The 12,171-nt window shown below is 42.7% G+C and overlaps 1 protein-coding gene across 1 annotated transcript; it reads right to left on the bottom strand.

The window, feature by feature from the left end:
- Window positions 1-7,781: 7,781 nt before the first annotated feature.
- LOC136633384 (nicotinamide N-methyltransferase-like) lies at window positions 7,782-11,045 on the bottom strand. The gene is made up of 3 exons (XM_066609084.1): window positions 10,861-11,045; window positions 9,617-9,824; window positions 7,782-8,989 (listed from the first exon to the last, which is right to left on the bottom strand). Exons 1-3 carry the CDS (start codon window positions 11,009-11,011, stop codon window positions 8,566-8,568), a joined length of 783 nt encoding a protein of 260 aa, XP_066465181.1. The 5' UTR covers window positions 11,012-11,045; the 3' UTR covers window positions 7,782-8,565.
- Between the last annotated feature and the right edge of the window lie 1,126 nt (window positions 11,046-12,171).

Genomic DNA, 12,171 nt, shown 5'->3' with positions numbered 1-12,171 from the left:
CTGGGCCCCTTCTGTATTTGCTAACTTGAAAAGGGCCAGATGTCATCAATGAATACAGACACTGGATTACCTGTTTCCCAATGGTCAGAGGAGGACGGCTGGATTTGGACTGTCCATTCTGAGCCTTAGGAGGTGCCCTACATGGTCTACGCATGTGGCCCTGTTGGCCACAGTTGTAGCAAGTGATAGGTTTTCGGGATTCATTATTGTCCAGGCTTTCAAGTACAGTAGTACAGGAGCCTAGCTCAAAACCGCAGACAACTTGAAGAAGAGCCTGAGCCTCTAGAGTACGCCATTCAGGAAAGGCAGCTTCTAGTTTGTCCTTCAAGGTCTTTATAAGACCTCCAACAAAGGCTTGCGTAAGAAGTTGGGCATGTGCAGGGACATTAGGACTGTATCCCAAGTCCCTCCACACTACTAGAATCCTAGACAAATATTTTTCTGCTGATTCTGTCTCCTCCTGTCTAACATCATGTAGGGTAATTCCTAACTCTGTCATATGCTTTGAAGCCCAGTCTTTCAGATGATGTAGGAAAGTAGCCCCAGAACCTAACACCTTAGGGTCAGGTGGTGGATTAAATTTCTCCATCATCAAGGGGAAGAAGAAGGGATCAGTTGTATGTCTGGCCACTTCTTCTAGGTCTTTATAACAGCAGTCATAAACTCCTGCTAACTGTAGACAAACTCTGTTTCTCAGGATCTGGCATTCTTATTCTGTACTTACTGACACTATCATTTTCAATTATTTCTACTATCTTTCCTTTAGCAACCAGGCGGGCACATCTGCCCCAGCCTTCAGCTGCCTCCAGGAGTTTAGCATCTTTAAAACTACCTTTATATTCTATTATTGCATTTGACCACAGACAGGGACTAAGGATCCCATGTCTGGTGTCCTGTTTCATGATAGACATCAAAGCCTTACATTCTTTAGCTATCTCTTTACCTTCCATATTCCTTACTATGTTTTTGGCCATTGTCCATTCTGACTCATCCAAGGTGGCTTTCTTAGACCATTCATTACTCATGTTTCACTGGTAATCTATATAGGTTTTTAATAACCTTTTTCCTCCTTATTTGACAAGAGGGCAACCCCGTCTGAGGATATTATGTCGACTATGGCAAGAGATTCTTGTCACAAATCAGACACTTTTCCTACAGACAACATACAGTACAAGTGTCCCCGCTGCGTGACTCTAAAAACTCAGACTTCACGGTGCAGGACCCACTTAAACCATATACACAGGTGTTCCCGCTGCGTGACCCTAAAAACTCAGGCTTCACATTGCAGGACCCACCTAAACCATCGGTCCGTCGTCAGAGATCCAGAACACGTTACCAGTAGATAAGGGAACTTAGATCATAGAATAGCCACACTAGGACAATTATTCAACCTATTGATATTATTATGGCCTTTAAACACACTGAGTTACACATTCATTCAAACCTAGACAACAAGACAGCTTATTTGACAGGGTTCTTTGTCATATAAAATAGACCGAGTTTAGACCTTAAATGAACCACCTTATATAAATGAACACACTTACCCAACTTTGACCAGACAGAATCACAGAGACACAATGAGGGATAAGAATAACAGTTTCTTACCAGCCGCTTTGTCCTGATTATGCGTCTGTGCATTCTGTCTGTTCGAGAGTAAGTCGGGTCAGAGGTTCCGTCGGTCACTCGGTCCCTGTTTAGGCACCAGCTGTTATCGGACCACACCGGTACCGATCTGATGACCTCGTTGCCAGGTGCCAAATTGGTAGATATGGAAGCCCGTGATGAGGAGAGTTTGCTAGCATTATTTATCAATAGCATGAAATCACTCCATGCTATGTCAAGACACTTCTCCAATTAATTCTACTTTAGTATGAACATTGCCAACTCTTATACAGAAAGACGAGGGCATATCCAAATGTTGCCTGGTACAAAGATTAGCGTTACGTAGCTTACTGTTACAAAGGTGAAAATACTTATTGATCACAAGACTTATTGACATCTACCAAATAGTCTCAAAGCTCTTAAGGCCCGTCTCGGACATAGAAATTACCTCAGTCAGGATATTGCTGTTGCATTAGACAATAGTTCTGCTCTAGTTGTGTGTCTTCTCTGTTAACATAGCTTAGCCTTATTTAATTTGTCTGTTGGCTTATTATCTTAAAATCCTAGTTACTGGCACTACAAAGCATAGGTTTTAGTCTTCTATTTAAGGGTCAATAGTCCAATACAAAGTAAGAAACATACACTTACTGCATTCTGAAACTTAACACTTTATATTCCATGACACAACCATATAGCAGAGCAGAGTCTTTATACACACCTCTTTGTTGAAGCAGTTATGATTTTATCTAAAATGGAGCCATAATCAATGATTGAGCCCTGAGGATGAGCAAAGGTTCATGGTGAATGTTATTATTATTTTTTTGTATGCATTTTCATTTCTTGAGTTTCAGACATATGAGGATTTTATGGCTCATACATCAAGATTCAGAATCATGTAGTAAGAAGTAGGCAAGACATATTGATCTCCTTAACCCCTTAACGACCAGCCCATAGTGTTTTTACGTCCTCCCGAAGTGGCCTTTATTCTCTGAGGACGTAAAAACATGTGTCCTGCAGAGAATAAAGCCCCGTGGGCTGTGGACGTGACAGCTCCATGCTGTCGGTGCCCGCAGGTAGCTGACAGCATGGAGCTGTCATCCTGGGCTGTGGGGACCCTTCCCCCGGCATTGCGATTGGCGCTATCCAATAGCGCCGATCGCAAAAAAGTAAATAAAAGTGCCCAAAAAGTTAAAGTTTCAGCTACCCTGATGAATCGGATCCATCAGGGCAGCTGAAAATTCTCACCTGGCTTGTCGGCGGTGTCCCCGGAGATCTGGTCCTCCCGGACCCGCCGCCGCTCTTCTGCGCATGCGCGCCAGACGATGACGTCACGCGCACGCGCAGAAGCCCGGGAGCCCCCGGCAAATTCAAAATCTCCTCGCTCCCGGCTCCTGAAGGTAGCCAGGAGCCAGGAGGTGTTACCTGGGACCGCGGTGAGCGGTCCCGGGCCCGCGATCGTCGCTATCCAATGGATAGCGGCGATCGCAAAAAAGTTAAAAAAGTTTTAAAAAGTGCTAGTTTCACCTCCCCTCATGGATCAGATCCATGAGTGGAGGTGAAAATACTCACCCCCGGTCCTCAGCGGTGTCCCGATGTCCCGGGACCCGAGTCCCCTTCTGCACATGCGCGCCCAATTATTGACATCGGGCGCGTGCACAGAGGGGCTCAGGACCCGGGAAATTTAAAATCCCTCTGCTCCTGGCTGCCATGTGAAGCCAGGAGCAGAGGGATGTCACTGGGGACATGATCACTGTCATCCAATGGATGATAGTGATCATGTAAAGTTAAAAAAAAGTGTAAAAAAGTAAAAAAAAAAAGGTAAAAAAAGTTTTAAAAAGTTTTAAAAAAGTTTAAAAAGCGTACGTTTCATCTCCCCTCACGGATCATATCCGTAAGGGAGGATGAAAGTACGTACATAAGGCCCCCAGATTTATCCGCGGACCTTACCCGAGCTTCTGCGCACACGCCCGTCGCCAAAATGGCAGACGCATGCGCAAAAGCTGTGGATTGCCAGGATAATTGAAATTCTCCCTGCTCCTGGCTACAAAACTGAGCCAAGAGCCTGGAGATTTCACGGGGGGCCCCGGTGAGCGGTTACTGATCACGTGTTCGCCGTTATACAATGGATAATGGCGATCACGGAAAAGTTTTTTAAAATAATTGAAGTTTCATCTCCCCTCACCGATGCGATTGGTGAGAGGAGATGAAACTTTTACCGGAGGCCTCCGTATTTGCACCCCGACGCGATCCTCATCCGTGAACTTACCCGGATTCTGCACATGTGACCGCCGGCAAAATACCGGACACATGCACAGGAGTCGGGGAGCCCAGGAAACTTAAAATCTCCTTGCTCCCAGCGACCAACGGTCACCGAGAGCCTGGAGCAGTGACGGGTGGCCTCGTTGAGTGGTCCCTGGTGACGTAATAAAAAAGTAGCGATCTAACATAGGTCGGTCTCACATGACTGGATAGGAATTACGGATTCTGCATGCATCTGATACGCGGTAATACGCAGATCAATCGCATTGGATTACACAATTCCGCTCACATTAGCGGGTTGGAATTGTGTAATCCACTCGCAGAAAACAGAATGCAGCAGGTTCTATTTTACCGCGGCTATCCGCAGCATAGAACCCATTGTGCTCTGTGGTCGTGGATATACCCGCTGCCCATACGCAACTACGTTGTATACAGGCTGCAGGTACCCGCGTCATCGCTAAGCGACGGTGCGGGAAATACAAACAAAAAAAAGGTGTACTGCGCATGACCGCCCGTGTAAGTACGCAGTTATGCGCAGTACATTACGCGGCCGTACGCAGGGTCACAGCCGGGCTCACAGCTGGGATCCGCTGTGGGCCTCCGCAAGCAGATTCCGCCTACGGCTGCGTGAGCCCGGCGTTATTCAGACCGCTACCTGTAATACGTATTTACAAGAAGCCCCGGGAACGCTTGCCTTCATGCAGTTCCAGGAGCAGCTTGTTGAGCGCCTTCTGTGCGAGACCGCCGCACCTCATCAAGCTTACGGAGACTCATGGAACGCCACTTTTTACACCCCATACCCGCCACTGAGGTCAAGAAATGACCCCCAAAAAGCATGAAAGGAGGGGGGATACTGGTTTTATTGCCCCATGGGCCCATTCCAACCAGCCTCCGTAATTACCCCTGTCTTCGGAAATACCACACAGTTCACATTATTACTTTTATCTAAGATTTGCGAACGCCTAAAAGGGCGCAGAGTGTGTGTGTGTGTGTGTGGGGGGGGGGATTTTTAGGGAGTCAATTTTTATTCCGCACAAGTGAGCAATGGGGCCTGGAATTTATTCAGTTGTGCCCTGAAATCCAACGGGTGTTCCCTCCTTTATAGGCCTTGCCATGGGTCCTGTAAGTAAATTAGGGCCACAATGGGTATGTTTCTGAACTCGGGACAAAGGGGGTATCCATTTGGGGGTGAATGTCTTCATTTCTATGTACACTGTACAAAAAAAACTGTTTTTAAATTTAAAAAATTGCCAAAAAAATTGAAAATCGTAACTTTTTCCTTCTGCTTTGCTTAGATTCATTCAAATACTGTGGGGTCAAAATACGCAGTACACCCCTAGAGGAATTTGTTAAGGGGTCTAGTTTTCAAAATGGGGTCATTTGAGGGGGTTCTTTATAGTTTTGGCCGCTCAATGGCTCTATAAGTGGGCAATGGGGCCTGAAATTTATTCAGTTGTACCCTGAAATCCAACGGGTATTCCTTTCATTGTAGGCCTAGCTATGTGTCCTGTAAGTCTATTAGGACCACAATGGGTATGTTTCTGAACACGGGACAAACAGGGGTATCCATTTTGGGGTGCAAGTCTTCATTTATATGTGTGCTGTACAAAAAAAACTGTTTTTAAATTGACGCAATAGCCCAAAAAATGAAAATCGTAATTTTTTCTTACGGCTTCGCTTAGATCTATTCAAAAATTGTAGGGTTAAAATACACAGTACACCCCTAGATAAATTCTTTAAGGAGTCTAGTTTTCAAAATGGGGTCATTTGTGGGGGTTCTATATGGTTTTGGGCGCTCAAGAACTCTACAAGTGTGCTATGGGGTCTAAAAGGACTTCAAGCAAAATTTCTGTTTTGAAAGACACTGACTACTCCTTTCATTTTGGGCCCCGTTGTGGACTCAGATATAATATTAGGGCCACAATGGGTATATTTCTGAACACAGGAGAAACAGGGGTATCCATTTTGTGGTGTAAATCCTAATTTTCATGTAAACTATAGGAAAAAAATATGTCTTTAAAATGATAGATTTGCAAAAATATGAAATTTTACTTTTTCTCCTCTAAATTGAATTAATTCCTGAAAAAAAACTGTGGGGTCAAAATACTCATGACACCCCTCTGTGAATACACTAAGGGGTGTAGTTTTTAAAATGGGGTCATTTGTGGGGGTATCTATTATTCTGACACCCATGAGCCTTTCCAATCTTGGCTTGGTGTAGGAAAAGAAAGTTTCTCAAAATGCTAAAAAGTAATGTTAAATTTGTACGTCTCCTAAATGGTTAAAAAAAAACGAAAGTTTTTCCAATGTGCACCCAAAAAAAAGTAAACAGGTGGAAATATAAATCTTAGCAAAAATTTCTATATTATGATTGCACATATTTAAGATATTGCAGTTGGAAATAAGAAAAAATGACGATTTTTTCCAAATTTTCCCAATTTTGGCGCTTTTAATAAATAAACACAAATTCTATCGGTCTAATTTTTCCGCCTAAATGAAGTACAACATGTGGCGAAAAAACAATGTCAGAATCGCTTGGATATGCAAAACCTTTCTGGTGTTTTTCCATGTTAAAGTGACACATGTCAGATTTGCAAATTTGGCCTGGTCATTAAGACGCAAACAGGCTTGGTCACTAAGGGGTTAAGGAAAATACACAGTTCAAAGCTAAATATTTACCTTTGTCACCATATTGATGTAATACAAATAGCCATAAGTCATACAATACCCCATGATGTCCCAGATGATGACATGATATCCCAGGGCTATTATCAGTCCAAACAAAGTCTCCAAAAACAAGTTTTAATAACATCCAACTAACTAATTGTTAGTTTCATCTGATATTTTGTCTTCTTTTAGTAGCTTAGAGACACAGAGAATCACTGGGTAGTGTCCCTCATTCATCTCTATGGAAGTTATCAGTAATGTTTCTCTGTATTTCAGTGAGTGTGTTGGGCATACCCAAAGAGACCCATGTACGTGCAAAAACACGCGTGAATGCAAGTCCGTGCATTGTTTTACATAAAGTAGCGGCTGCTGCTGGTGGCTCCATTGAAAACAATGGTCTGCCAGCACCCGTGCATTCTTTTTCAGGGAAGGGCTTTGCATAAGAGCCCTTTCCTGAAAAAGAAAGATTTTAGTGTAAAAATAAATAAATAAAAAATATACTTACCTCTCCGCCGCTGCCGTGACTCCCGCGGGGATGAAGAACACATTTGCTGCATGCGGCAGATGTTTCCTTCATGCCTGCTAGTTAAAAGAATTCCCTGCTGCTACATCTGCCACATCTGTCATTCATTCCCGGAAGCCACCCCTACTGCAGTCAAAGCATCAGGAAGGTGAGTTATACTTGGTTTCAGTCAGAGAGAATTCAGACTCAGCACTACGTCCTTTTTTCCAAAGCCAACACCAAATAGGATTATGGGCTCATGTACCCAGCAGACCCTTGTGCATGGAGCTGACACAGCATTGCACAGAGGCCATATGGCTTCATATAATGGAACTCTACAGCCTCAATGTGCTGTCATATGGGCTCCATGGGGTGCCAAATATGAGGAGAAATGCTTCTCTGCATACGGTACATGTTAAGTGGAGCATACCATGATTTTCATAGCAAATTCAACAAAATTCAACCTTTTGTATGCTTTTTTTAATATGAAGTATATACAAAAATGTAGCAGAGCAGAGCCTTTATACACCTCTTTGTTGGAAAAGTTATGATTTTATATAAAATATAATAAGTGATTGAGCCCTGAGGATGAGCGAAGGTTCATGGTGAATGTGGTCATTAATTTTTATGTATGCATTTTCATTTCTTGAGTTTCAGCCATATGAGGATTTTATGGCTCATACATCAAGATTCAGAATCATGTAGTAAGAAGTAGGCAAAACATACTGATCTCCTTAAGGAAAATACACAGTTCAGAGCTAAATATTTACCTTTATTACCATATTAATGTAATGCAGATGATCATATGAGATCTCAGGGCTATTCTCAGTCCAAATAAAGTTTCCAAACACAAAGTTTTAATAACATCAAACTAACCAATTGTTTAAAGGGAACCTTTTACCTGCCTAAAGTACCACAAACTAACTTACGGTGCAGTTAGGGCAGGTGACAGAGATTTTCGTCCGCATCACAGACTCCGGTGGCAGGTACCTCAGAATACACAAAGAGGCCAAGTAAAAAAAAGTACATCACCCCCCAGCTCCCTTTACCTGCAAAGGGAATCTGTGACCACAATTATGCTGCTCTGTCATAGAGCAGCATCAGTAGTCACACACACTGATTCCGGCAGTATGTCTGTAATTTGTGAATATCCTATAGTTTAATCATAGCAGCATGATACCACAACTATAAAACAGTATAGAAGTGTATTCATGATATGCCGGCATCTTCCACTGCAGATTGATAGCTTTCTCCCTATGCACAGTAAAAGGGAGAAGGCTGTCAATCAGTTGCTGGAGGGTGGGGGAACTTACATTTCATGAATACATTGGACTCTTGCTATACGGGCATCATGCTACAATGATGAAACTATAAGTTTAAATTAAACTATTGCAGACACCTATAGGCACATTAATAGGATTGTCTATGAATTCTGTAGGAGAGTTAGATCATACAGGAAGCCCCGGTTTGATTATTAAATTCTACTTGAAAGATTTACATATGAACTACTAACTGGCAGACTTAATTTTAGGTTTCTACTTCTCCATGTGAGCAACAATGAATATGACAGCCTTAGTGTCACAAAGGTCACTCACAACTTTTGTCTCCTTAACATTACAGCAATCAATAACAAAGCCTTCTCCAACTAGAGCTTTCCTGGCCAAATCCTCATCATATCTGAGAATATGGAGCTTGTCTTTACCGACTGTGAAATATGTTGCATTTAAAGACCCAAATAATATGAGGTGTCCCCCAGGTTTCAGCAGCCTTAAGAACTTCCCAAGACATCTCCTGAAATCATCATGGTCTTTGCTGATAATATCTAGAAGCCAAGCGCTGATAATACAATCGGCTGGTGGGAGGTCCAGCGGTTCTATTATATTTTCTTTCCCAAAGTCACATTTCATAACATGTTGAACTGCTGATCTAATTTTTTCTTCTTTGTCCTGTAACTGCTCCCTGAAAGAAATGGGAAAAATGAGGAAAGTAATTATCCCACTGACATCACTATAGGCGTTACAGCTCAGCAGTTACCACTATAGACCAGTCAACTGTAGATTATTGGAGTCAACCAAGACCAGAGTACTAAGTGTCAGGCTTATACTTCTAACTGTAGACTAGCATTACAAATGTATTGGGCCTATTCTTTCCAGTATATTTATTAATGCCCTGGTAGAAGGGCTGCACAGTAAAACATCAATATTTGCAGATGAAACAAAACTATGTTCAGTAATTAACAGAAGAGAGGACAGTGTACAATTGCAAATAGATCTGGATAAATTGGGAGTTTGGGCAGAAAAGTGGCAAATGAGGTTTAACACTGATATGTGTAAGGTCATACATATTGGCAGGGAAAAAGGCCACCAGCGCACACTAAATAGGAAACCACTGGGCAAAACTGACATGACAAAAGATGTGGAGACTTTAATTAACAGTAAACTTAACTGCAGCAACAAGTGTCAGGTAGCTGCTGCCAAGTCAAATAGCGTCATGGGTGCATTAAAAGAGATATAGGAGCACATTTGTACTGTAGCAATGATGACAATGACAGCGGGTTTTCTCCTAATCTTTGATCCAATATTTCACCTCTTTCCCTCTGTGTCTACATGAAGCTGTGTGGCATGGCCCCAATGAAATGCTCCTGTCCGTGTGTCCAGCCATCTTTTCAGCTCCAGGATGCATCTGTCAGTGGCCTTCAGCACTATAATATGCTTGAAAAACTCACAGGCCGCATACAAATGTTGAATCATGGGACCAACGCTGAGGTCAACCAAGATCTCTCCTCTAATGAGACCTGGAAAAATAAATGGCAAATATTGAAGCATCTACAGTCATATGTTAGACCCTCATACATAGCTAGCTCCATGTATATGTGGGACTACAGAGTCACTGTGGTCTCCCCTTATGCCTTAACTTATTTCATCCACCCACTTTACTATACACTAAATAGCACAAGTGATGCTTTTTGTGTTTTTTTATGTATATTCATAAACATTACATAAATATGTTTTCCTTTCATTTCTACCAAACAAAACATGAATAGTCAACTGTACCATCAGCAAAGGTTTGGATTTTCAGACCATGGAGGGAATTACCTATTTGATGGAATCCTTGCTAGAGACAATGGGAACCTTACAACGGCAGGAAAGCATATGTTTGTCAGGCACCTTGCTACTCTCATCAGGAGAGCTTTAAACTATAACAATATGAGAAGGGAAATGAAAGGCCAGGAAAAAATATACAGCTAATGAATACAACTGTGTACCCTGCTATTAAAAGTGAAAGGAAAAATAAATGGTAAAAATTCAAAAGGAAAGAAGAGGAGCAAGAGACCCCGATTACAAACTAACATGTTTTTATACAAATGCACAGAGCTGGGAAACAAACAAGGAGAATTGGACAAGAGACCCCGATCACAAACTAACATGTTTTTATACAAATGCACAGAGCATGGGAAACAAACAAGAATTAAAGCTTCTAACACAAGAGAAGAGAAATATAATGTCATTGACTTCACTTGGTGGCATGATGCACATGATTATTCCAAGGCTTTAAGGATACTACTTATTTATAAGACACAGACCTAATAAAAATGGAGGAGGTGTTGCATTTTATGTAATGAAAGCCTACATCTCCACACAGATCTTAGCTTCAGAGAAAAGTCGTTCTGTAGATACTGTTTGGGTAGGAATACATGGCAGGAACAACAGAAAGCGCCATTGTAAACATTTTCAAGCAGAATATATGGATGAGCTGTTTCTACATCAGATGGCCACATTCTCAAAAAAGTAGGACTAAGGCCATTTAGACGGGATGAATGTCAGGCATACCAGCTGTGAACGTTTTTGTAAGATTTTCAATGGGAAATATCAAGGACTCCTCTGCAAAGACCACTTCAGGTTTATCTGAAAAGTACATCTCCAGAAATTGTCTGGAATCAAAGCCATCAACATGATAGAGCTTACAGGCAGAGGACTCCATTGTCTAACCTTCACAGTCCGATAAGTAAGGACTGACTGAGGGACTCCTTCTACACCTCAAGCTATTTGTATGAGTACTAGGAAATTAATTTGCAATTTCTGTTGCTTATCACATGATGAGTATTATTACCTCCATGTGACAGTCAAGGTAGCCTATTATAGTAGCTTTATCTTAGGTTAGCATAAAATATTAATCAACTTCAAAGTAATACTTGACAGTGGAGCTCTGCTGCGGGCGTGACAGTCTTCTTGACTTTCCGCTATAGAGGAAAGTATGGATGTCAGCATAGGCCCAGGAAAAGCCAGAGGTTGACTTGAAAGTTTGGGAAGTGATGTAGATGTGCTGAACTGCCACGCTGTTAGGAGTAGTTAGAATGAAAAAAGAAAAGACATTTGGCACCAATGGTCAGAGTGCAGATGGTTTTCAGCCACAAACAGGGAAAGTTAAACGTGGCCCATTGTTTATTCATGTTCATGGATCCCCTCTAACCTGATTTCAATTCTTGATACTTTTGAGGAAGTGAATTAGCTCCTTGGGGAGCTCAGTCATAAATTATGAAACATTGCTGCTGAATAGATGCTGCTACTTAAAGGGGTTGTCCCGCGCCGAAACGGTTTTTTTTTTTTTTTAACCCCCCCCGTTCGGCGCGAGACAACCCCGATGCAGGGGTTAAAAAAACAAACCGCTCAGCGCTTACCTGAATCCCGGCGGTCCGGCGTCTTCATACTTACCTGCTGAAGATGGCCGCTGGGGTCTGCTCCCTCCGTGGACCGCAGCTCTTCTGTGCGGTCCATTGCCGATTCCAGCCTCCTGACTGGCTGGAATCGGCACGTGACGGGGCGGAGCTACACGGAGCCGGCATTCTGCACGAGCGGCTCCATTGCAGAGAGCAGAAGACCCGGACTGCGCAAGCGCGGCTAATTTGGCCATCGGAGGGCGAAAATTAGTCGGCTCCATGGGAACGAGGACGCCAGCAACGGAGCAGGTAAGGTGAGTTTATAACTTCTGTATGGCTCATAATTAATGCACAATGTACATTACAAAGTGCATTAATATGGCCATACAGAAGTGTATAGACCCACTTGCTGCCACGGGACAACCCCTTTAAGTGTGACAACTAGCTGACAGCTGAAGGCATATTGGGTGTTAGTAATCCAGTG

The sequence above is a fragment of the Eleutherodactylus coqui genome, chromosome 6 (genome assembly GCF_035609145.1).
Source record: "Eleutherodactylus coqui strain aEleCoq1 chromosome 6, aEleCoq1.hap1, whole genome shotgun sequence".
NCBI classification, from domain to species: domain Eukaryota; kingdom Metazoa; phylum Chordata; class Amphibia; order Anura; family Eleutherodactylidae; genus Eleutherodactylus; species Eleutherodactylus coqui.
This window is presented reverse-complemented; position numbering and strand designations above follow the sequence as displayed.

Coding starts and splice junctions, on each gene's coding strand:
- LOC136633384 (XM_066609084.1), bottom strand. CDS start 11,011: ATGGAGTCCTCTGCCTGTAAGCTCTATCATGTTGATGGCTTTGATTCC. Junction 9,825..10,860: donor TACAAAAACGTTCACAGCTG/GTATGCCTGACA, acceptor TTATTTTTCCAG/GTCTCATTAGAGGAGAGATC. Junction 8,990..9,616: donor GTAGACACAGAGGGAAAGAG/GTGAAATATTGG, acceptor CATTTCTTTCAG/GGAGCAGTTACAGGACAAAG.